Here is a 10,761-nt window from a genome sequence, read left to right as displayed (position 1 = left end):
TTGTCTGATTATGATAACTATTTCACAAATATGGAAAGAAGCACTTTCCTGGCATTATTTTGTTTACATCACATTCTATTCCACTTTGCTTCCTTCTATTTTCCCATAGCTCTTCTCAGACAAGTCCAACAAATTGCCTATTAAAGTGCAGTTATTATTGTCATTTAAAATAAAATTTAAAGAATAAAAAGTAAAGCACCTAGTAAACACAGAAAGAATAAATAAAAAGAAAGGAATGAGAAAGGAATGGAGGAAAGGGAAGGAATGAAAGGGGCAAAGAAAAAGACAGAGAAAGGAAAGAGGAAGGGAAAAAATAAACAAGACAGTGAAAACAACCACTACTCTTCTAGTCCATACAACCTAAAAAGGAAATTTTAAAAAGTAGGAATATACTTATACACAAAAATTTAATAAAGAACTATGTAAAGAAACAAAACAAATATGAGAATGCATGCTGACAAATGGTGTCATTTTCTTATTTCTTGCAAACATTTAATAATTATTATTTGAAGTGTATATACAACCCAAGATACATTTGTAGGAAGTAAAGATATAGATATAAAATAGATTCTTCATGGTGATATATTTCTAAAATAGCATCCAATTATAAATTTAATAATTTCTGACAAAAAGATAACACATTTATGGAATAATGAATAGTGTATTTTCTAAGTGTATATGTATTAGTCAGGGAAATCTCAAAATAGAAGGGTGATAAGACGAAAGTTTTGGATTAAAAAGTGCCATAAATTAGCTACTAAAGAATATGTCCAACATTCAATTCTGAAAAAAACAAAACAGTGAAGATTGGACTGTAGTATTTAAGGTGTGATGGCTAATCTTGTTTGTCAGTTTGATTCTCTTGAAAGATGCCTTGGACATTAGTAAGTCATACTTCTCAGTGTGCCTTGGTGGGTTATGGGGGTGTGGTGTTGTGCACCATACCTGGTCTTTCCTTGGTTCCTATTTCCCAGATGACAGGAATTAAGCACGTTCTTCCACCCTAGCTTCCTACCATGATGTTTCTGCCTTGGAGTCAGCTGTTCATGTATGGAAACCCCTAAAACCATGGGCCAAAATAGACATCTCAACCTTTAAATTTAGGCTGTCAGATATTTTGTCTCACAATGGAAAATCTAACACAAATGAGAACCATGATAGAAAATGGTATAAGGCAACAAACGGAGATTTGGAAGACTGTCATATTCTTTGGAAAGACATTTATTTGTCTCTGTAATATAGAGCAGAATTTGCATGACTTGACTATCATGATTCCAGAGCTGCTTGTTTAAAATAATATTTTTCAGTACAGAGTGAGTGGGGCAGTTGACCTCAGTTATTTCCATTTAAAACAATCCCTGCTGATTCCCAATATAATGAAAAAGCACCTTGCTGTTTTCAAGCAATGGGATAATTTTTAACATAAATGAGATATGAAATTATTTGCTTACATTTAAATCTTCCATGAGATTGTCAACTTTATGGCAGTAAAGCATAAATGCTTTGCTGACCTCTACATTACCACTACAGTAAAGTACATAGCCATTGCTATTAACCCTCTGTCAATAAAGTTTAAGTTCAGGCGAGAGACATGGGCTAGCAAAATAAATTCAGATGGTACCTGAAAATAAACAAAAGTGGGGTTTGACAGAGCCAAGAATCTGTGCCGCAAATTTTAACCAAATGTCAGGAAAGCAGTCACAGAGAATACGAAAATGAATGGTTGCAATAAAACTTATTTGCAGGGGCTGGGGATTTAGCTCAGAGGCCCAGTGCCTGCCTGGTAAGTGCAAGGTCATGAATTCGATTCCCAGTACCAGAAAAAACCAAAACCAAAACCAAAACAACAACAAAAAACCTTATTTGCAGAAGCAGGAAGGTTGGATCTTGCCTCGATGCCAGACTTTACTGGCCCACCTCCTCTCCATTACCACAGTTCAACCCAGTAAATCCTTAATCTCAGTAGTGTAGATGGTAAAACATGTTTTTCACATACATAACTCTGGATGAGGGATGGGGTGACAGGTAGGTAAACTCAAACTGACAGCAGACTAGGTCTTTGTGGTTTTCAAGGGTCTCCTGCTTGTTGATATCCAGAAGATGGAGTTACAATGGTTGTTTACCGGTAGGTTTTTCTGACTGAAAAAAACAAATCGCATATGTTCACATCCCATTCATCGAAACTCAAATCATATGGCCCCATATAAATACAAAACAGAGCTAGGAACCAAGAAAGGTGTGTATCTGGAGTACAGTCTGTCACAAAACTTCACTTTTAATCATTTGGTCTATAAAATACGTGGAATTTTTTTGTCTTTTTGAGACAGGGTCTCACTATGCAGTTCAGCCTGGCCTTGAACCCACTTTGTAGACCGGGCTGGCCTCAAACTCACAGAGATCCTCCTGCCTTAGCATCCTGAGTGTAGGGATTATACGTGTGCACCCCCATGCCTAACTGTAATTTATTTTAGAAGAATATATTTTTTTGAGTTACTGTGGTAGGTTTTTCTAAGTATTTAGCCATTTCTTCTAATATCATGATCATTCCTTACTTCCCCATTAACTTGAAGTGCTGCCATGATATATATCAAACTTCATCATGAATGTTGGCAGAACTGTCAGTGATTGAACTTTTTCCTTGTGTTTTGATTACTATGGCTTTATTTTAAAATTTTATTTCAAATTTCTTGGGTTATTCATATTCTTTCTACTTTTTATCAAGTCAAATTCCACTTTTGAAAATGCCATGTGAATATTAGTGGCCATTTTGGTTGAATTTATGGGTCATTCAGGAAAAAAAAAAGCACCAGTTTTTAAAATTTTAATTATTTTAAATTAGGAACTTGGGATTTTCCTCTAGTTCTTCAGTGAATATAAACAGGCACACTCACATTCATCTTTTTTCACATTATTGTTATAGGGATTGTACCTTAGGTATCATTAGATTTTATAGAGAAGCACCTATGACACACACATAGCATAGTCTATACTTTTAAGAAGCTAACATTTTGAAGAGTGGAATCAGACAATAATGATGTAAACTAAGGCACCAAAAGGAAAGTTTTGTATGATTGTAAGTGCAATAAAGAAGATAAAGTAAGATACAGGGCACTGTCTCCTGGTCGGCTGCATGGCAATTAGAGGGTAACTTCTTTGACAAGTTCACATTTAAGGGGACATTAAATGATGAAGACAGATAAGACACGTAGATCTGACAAAAGAGCATCACAAGCTCTGAGAAGAGATAACTGGCTCTAAGGTTGGAAACATTTTGCATCCTGTGAAGGACAGCAAGGAAACTAACACAGCGAGGGTACAGTGAGCATGAGAGGGAAGAGTGTCAGATGTGGGCTGAACAATAGGTGGAACAAGATCATATACACCTGTGGGGAATAGCAATGTGCTCTGTCTTATATTTATGGAGGCCACAACACGGGGGAGGAAACATTATGCCGGGACAAGAGGCAGCTTAAAAGGTGTTGTTGAGCAGCATGGATTATGATGACTTGAGTTGAGATACAAGTGTAGAGACCAAAGCAAGTACACATATGCGTAATTTATTGTATCAATAAAGACTATAGGATTTACTTGGGTTTTTTGTCTTGTTTTGCTTTGTTTTTTATTTTAAAGATAAAAGAATGAAAACATATTAACAAACACATATACATTTAGAAAATAACACTAAAACAATTTAAGCAATACAGAATTTCAGACAAGGTGGTAGGAAATTAACAACAGTTGTATTACATATTGATATCTCCAGTTTGGATACTCAGATAAACAAATATAGACATGTAAGATTGATCAAATGCTTAAATATTAACTGTTCCTTTCAATAGAGCAATAAATGTCAGTAGTACAACTATGTTAGCTACCCTGTGTACACATATATACACATTTTCCCCTTCTTTCTTTTCTCTTTCCCCTCATCCCAGTTGTTCTTTCCTTTTGAGCAGTTTCCTTTGTTTCATAATGTGTACTGTACCTTCTAGATTTTATTCACGTTTGCAGGTTCTTACATTATCGAGACAATATGGTGTTTACACCAGTGGGTCTGATTTATTTCATTTTGTTGAAATGGTATGGCAAAGGGAAAGCAATATTTATATTTAATATTTCAGTTTCATAAGTTGTATGAGTAGTGAAGTTATTCAGATAGAAAAAAAATGAAGGCAGAATAGATTATTGAGAGATGAATCCAAATTCTATTTTTTGATCAAAAAGGGAAATAGTCAGTTAGATACACAAGTCTGTGACTTATGCAACAGTTCAGGTCTTTGGGTGTCAAGAGCCGTGCAGATGGCATTTAAACCTTGGATAGAACTACTCAAAAGAGATTACTGAGTGAGGAGAAAGACGAGTCCACGTTAGTACCATGGAGAACTGCCACATTCAGAAAGAGAAAGGGATCAAAAGAGCCTAAGAAAGTAGAGGAGAAGGGAGACAAACCAGGCATGTATTGAGTCTAGAAGCCAAGAGAACGAGTAGTTTCAGGGGAACAAAATCATCCTGTCTGTGTTGCTCAAAATTTGAAAGAGGAAGTTGTGGAAGTGATTATTCTTTTTTACTACACCAGATGGCATTAGCAAAGAAAAAAAACTATGGCATGAGAACAGAGCTTCACAGAGTGAGTTAAGATATGAACAAAAAATCAGAAAAGGGAAACTCCTCTTGTAATTGTTTTCTTTGAAGAGGAGCTGAAAATGCATGACAAGAACTGACAGGGAAGTCATGGAAAGAGTTCTCTATGGGGTTAATCACAACGTATTTTACTGTTATAGAACAGGGCAATGTTAAAAAAGGGCTTCAGAAGGAAAAGAATCCTGCAGGAACAGAAATTGGAGGTCAGTGAGATTGAGACCCAGAATACCGTGGAAGCGAGTCTTTGATGGACACTTGTAAAGAACGAAATGACGATAAGATATATAGTTCAGATGCAGGTGAGTAGGAAAGTTAAAAGGAGGGTATAGGAATTTAGGAAGTATAAGGGACAAAGTTAGCTGAGATGAAAGGTGTGAAATAGCCATATTCTGAAAACTGATAAGACTTGATTCCTTATTTGCTTCTGTTTTTGTACATGTTTGCAGTACACAATGTTCATATTCCTTGTGTGGGGTGGGAGCATATGCATAGCACACCCCAGTTCCTTGTTTTCATCCCTTATCTCTCTTTCTCCCTCCTCCCTCCATCTCTTGATCCCCTTCTCCTTGGATAATGATTTATCTCCCTACTGCCTATTATCCATTTTTGTTGTTGTTGTTCTCTGGTACTAGGAAATGAACTCACGACCTCACGCTTGCCAGGCAGGCGCTGTGCCGCTGAGCTAAATCCCCAGCCCCCTATTATCCATTTTTATTGTGCTCTTTATTTCACTCTGAATTATGACTCATATACATGTACTTCCCACAAGAAAGGTAAACATATGTACTACACATATATACTAATAAGCTAAACTAAAATTAAAATGTTTTAAAAGTGAGGAGGCAATTAAGTATAATAGTATAAAATGTTCTGAATATCGTAAAAATTCCCAAAATAAAAATTAACTGAGAAGTTCAGTAGAGTCACAATCATTTTTCCAGTGGGCTTTTAAAATGTAGTAAATGGAATTAAGTGTCTTCAAGAAGAGTGGGAAAGAAAAACACATTAGAACTGAGGAGACAGCTAACATGTGGCTCAGTATAATACATACCATGTGAAGGAAGTAGAATAAATTAATGGAACATTGAAGAATTATTTGAAAATGTTATTAGAAGATTGATAGATTTTTACATGTCAAGAAAAACTAGAAATTTATTTTAAAAGTTAAATGTAAATTATAAAGTGAATAAGAAAAAATTATTAACTATATAAATTATTACCTAAATAGAGAAGAGAAAATTATGCCCAAATGATGGAAATAATTAAAAGAAGTCATGAATGTCTTTCACTATGCAAATATCTTAACTTTTGTCCATTTAAAAATTTCTGTCCTAAAGCTGGCTGTTGTGGTGCACTCCGGTAACACTAGGGCCTGGAGGCTGTGGCAGGAGGGTTGCAAGTCTGAGCAAAGCCTAGTCGACTGAGTGAAACCCTATGTCAAAACTGAAAAAGTTCTGGAGGTCCAGCTCAGAGCGATGGCCTGTAAAGGGGGAACAGTCCTATCACAGAGATATTAAAATGTCAGATAACAAATTAGAAAGGAACTTACTAGCCTAAATATAATACTCAATGCATCTGTATCCTCAATTGTCTAGTTGCAAAGAACTTTAATAAGAAATATAAATTTATTATGCAAATTAATCTAATAGATTTAAGTGGTATATTTACCCTTTTTCTTTTCTTTTTTTTTTTTTTTTTTGGTTTTCCTCCAGTACCGGGAACCGAACTCACGACCTTGCGCTTGCCAGGCAGGTGCTTTTGCCACTGAGCTAAATCCCCAGCCCCCACCCTTTTTCTAAGGGTAAAAAAAAAAAATCAGTCACACACCCAGGAGATTAACATTATTGATATAATATGCACATAGATGCACACATTAACATAAATATTTAACAGTGACGACATATCTACAGTACAAAACATCCATGGACATAATATTATACTATTACTTAGCATTTTCAAGATGATTGAATCATTGAAGAGCTAAGATTTATGTAGTCACCATGATATGCCAAATGCCACCCTAAATGTCTAATTTAATCCTCATAACAATACTAGGAAACAGGTCTTTTATTATTGTCAACTTACATCTTACAGGGCTGCAAACTTAGGTCAATATATATTGGTAGAATGCTCTAACTTATACAAGCACGTGGGCTGACTGAATTCTAACCTTTAAACTCTGACACCTGGTCCAAGGTGTTGTACACTACTACCATACAATACTGGAAAAATATCTCTGTGTAAAAACAGGTCTATTCTTCATGAACATCTCAACTCAGTAAAATGTGTGCCTGTATTAAAAAGAGAATGAAATTCATCTAAATATGTGTAGAATTAAGAAATTTTACAAGTGTTTTGCCTATTTATAGCATATTGACTTTGACATAAAAATTCTTATTTATTTTTAACTGATACATAAATCATAGAAGTTCTACATATTAATGAGATACCATGTTATGATTTAGTACGTACATATAGCGTAATACTTATATCAGCATGATCATATTTATCTCTTCAAACATTCATCATTTCTTTGTAGAGGAACCTTTTAAAATCCTTTGTGCTATCTTGTTGAAATCTGCTGTACATTTTGTTATCTATAGTCACCCTCTGTGCAATAGCACACCAGAGCTTCTGGCTCCTGTCTAACTGTAACTCAGTATCCATTGGTCAGCATTCTTCTGTCCCTCTTCCGATGCCCATCCTCAGCTTCCACAACCTTTGCTTTACCTTCCACTCTTATAAGGTAAAACTAAAATATAAATTCCTTTACTGTTATGAATTAAGCAATTAGAGTATTAGTTTGTTTAGAGAAAAAATAGAAAATAAGTTATCTAACTTCCCAAAACAGTAATATTCCTCAAAAATAGGTCACACATAATCAGTTATTTTTGAAATTCAAAATGGAACTCACAGCTTTTTATATGGGTTTTGTTCTAAAGAGAGTTTAAAATAAACTAGTAGTGCTATACAATATTTAAGTGCCCAAGAAAATAAAGTATATTCTTTCCCTCATTTTCAAGAATTTATTTGTAACTGACGCATAAATACATGAAAATAATACACATTTATGGAGTACTACTAGATGTCATTGCATGTTTATAGATTGTATAATGCTTAGATCAGATAAAGGTGCCAAACATATGAATCCTTAGCAATTATTGAAACATTTCCAGACAGCTTTAGAAAAGTGTAAAAACATTTGGTTCTGTTTGTTTTAATTATTTTACCACGATCCTTGCTTATGATGTCCTAACTTGCGAGGGCGATTTTACTAATTTCTTTACTATTTGAACTTTAACCACTGGAGAATATTCCCATTTAAATACACACACACACACACACACACACACACACACACACACTGAAGCATCCTTAACAGCTGATGCTTGGAGAGAAGAAAAGAGCACACCTGATACAGAAATACACAGACTACTACTAATTGGGACATTAGGCAAAACTGACAGTGTATATCTGATCTTCTAACATGATTAATTCATCTAAAATTGCACAAATCTCAACATTCCTCTTCCAAAGGCAACTAAACCTTTCTTAGGCTACACATTTGAAACTATTTTCCCTGCTTCTTGTCTTGGTCCAGTATGGACCAAAAGCTCTAGGGCCATGTCCATGTTTGTGATAACATTAGGAACTCTCCATGTTTGTGATAACATTAGGAACAAAGTAGTTACCTACAGAAATAGTAATACATAAAGACAGTGAATAATAATGTTAAATAGTATGAACCATATCCTATAAAATTAAAAGAGCATTTAACAAACATGTTTACATCTCTATGCTTGTCTTAAGAGATACATTTTCCATTATATTAGTTTTATCATGAGTATTTGATGCATAGGAGAAAACTTTTGACTTTAAGAAATTATTTCGGAGATCTACCTAGAGGGTAGGATGTGTTTGTACCATATATTTTCCCAGGACCCTCCTCAAAGCCCCCATGACCTCCTTATTTCTCAGGCTGTAAATGAGGGGGTTCAGGGCTGGGGTGACAATTGTGTAGAAAGCAGAAGCGATGTTGTCCTGTTTGGGACTGTGGAAGGAACTGGGTAGGACGTACATGATTGTAGCCCCACCATAATACATCCCTACCACAGTCAGGTGTGAGGAGCAGGTGACAAGAGCTTTCTTCCTCCCTTCCTTGGAGGGCATCTGGAGCACAGTGAAGAGAATTAATGTATAGGAGGCAAAAATGGCAACAAGAGGGGGAATCAATAAGCCCATGCCCATCATGTAAACCATGAGCTCGTATCTGGAGGTGTCTGCACAGGCCAGCTTCAGCAAGGGTAAAATCTCGCAGAACAGGTGCCTGATCTTCCGGGCTTTGCAGAAGGGATAGTGCATGGTATATACAGTATATCCCAGAGCACTCAGGAAGGCCGGGATCCAGGATGAGACCACCATGCTCCAGCAGACCCTAGGTCTCATGAAGATCATGTAGTTCAGAGGGTGACAAATGGCCACATACCTGTCATAGGCCATGAAGGCCAGTAGGAGGTCCTCTGCACTCCCCACTATCAGTTCCAGGAACATCTGCAGGGCACAGCCTCCAAAGGAGATGGTGTTTTCTCCTTGCAGAAAATCCATGAGGGCCTTGGGAGTGACAACCGATGTAATCGTAAGATCCATGAGAGAGAGCTGCCCAAGCAGGAGGTACATGGGCACGTGGAGCCGGACATCCACTGTGATGACCAGGAGCAGCAGGCCATTGCTGACCAGGGCCAACATGTACAGGACTGCGATTATGGCACAGAGCAGTTCAGGAGAACCACTGTCCTTCAGGATCCCCACCAAGATGAAGCCACTTCCTAAGGTGGAGTTGAGCTCCATTCTGTGTGGTTTCTTTAGCCTCCTAGAACCAGATAGATTCTCAGTAAGTGTTGCTAAGAATGACCTTAATTTTGTAACACCAGAAGCTCCTAAGAATATCCAATATTGAATCCAAGAGATGATATAATTTCCAGTAGTAATTGCCTTGGCATCTTGATTTCTGAATTTTTGATTCTTAATTTATCTTAATAAGAATTCATCTAAATGGATAACTGAGACCAGAGTAATAGCTAAACATTAACAGATCACAACAAGAAAATATTATTCTGGATACTAAATCTGAACAAGTATACTTCCAGAAAGATTAAACCATCTCTCTACTAAGATTAACAAAATATACTGACATAAATATGCTTATTTAATTTACAACTATAGTACAATGATGGAATGATATTTTAAATACTCAGTTGGCTTTTGTATAGACCCGTTTTGTATAGGAGATTCCAAACTGGCTGAGGATGTAGTGCAGTGGCACGGTACCTGTGTGGCAAGCATGAGGACCTGAGTTCAATTCCCGGTACCAAAAATACAAAACAAAACAAAACAAAGAGGACCATGACTTAAATAAAACAATTCCATTTCCTTTTCCCTTTAAGCTAAGTCTACATTTGCACGTACTTTCAAGGCTGGAGACACAAACCTGATTAGAAGTGCTCAAGTTTATCCACTTTATATCCCTTGGTCAGCCCTCCATTCTCCATGAATGAGAAGGATTCTGGAGTGTCTGAAATTATGGGATGTTGTGTTTTAGCTGCTGCTTTTAAAACTACACTTTTATGATTGGAAACCCTTTTTTAAACCCTATGCTCTGTTGTGATCTTGGAAACTCTCAGAAATGTAACAGGAAAAGCCCTACACAAAAAGATAACAGTGTTTGTTTGAGAGAAATGATGAAAAGCAACAAAAGAACCCCGAGGGTATGTTGTAATTGTTGCTGATTAGCACCAATAATCCTGTACTTTCTGCCTTTGACCCAGATGGTCACTCTTCCTGCTGGCATGTGACAGCATTTGTGCTGGACAGAAGGACCACAGGGACTGGAAGGAGGAGCTCCTTTTCTCGAAATCTCCTAATAGTGCATGGTACCTGTCACTCCTGAGGTGAGAGTGACCTAAGAGGGACCTGGGCTACCCACTACAAACATTAGATGCCCCGATACTGACAATAGCCTGCCCTCTGCAAAGAAGAAGTAAGGACCATAAAGTAATTTAGGACAGAACCTGGAGTCTTCCCAGCACCCGTTCTATCTCAACTCCTGTGCTGACTGTGACT

The 10,761-nt window shown here is 36.7% G+C and overlaps 1 protein-coding gene across 1 annotated transcript; it reads right to left on the bottom strand.

Annotated features, from left to right (window-relative positions):
- Positions 1–8,541: 8,541 nt before the first annotated feature.
- Positions 8,542–9,489, bottom strand: LOC102003754 (olfactory receptor 2AG1-like). Its single transcript, XM_005380177.1, has one exon. The coding sequence runs from the start codon at positions 9,487–9,489 to the stop codon at positions 8,542–8,544; it is 948 nt and encodes a 315-aa protein (XP_005380234.1).
- Positions 9,490–10,761: the final 1,272 nt, after the last annotated feature.

Source organism: Chinchilla lanigera, unplaced genomic scaffold (genome assembly GCF_000276665.1).
Source record: "Chinchilla lanigera isolate Chin_1 unplaced genomic scaffold, ChiLan1.0 scaffold00013, whole genome shotgun sequence".
Classification (NCBI taxonomy): Eukaryota; Metazoa; Chordata; class Mammalia; order Rodentia; family Chinchillidae; genus Chinchilla; species Chinchilla lanigera.
This window is presented reverse-complemented; position numbering and strand designations above follow the sequence as displayed.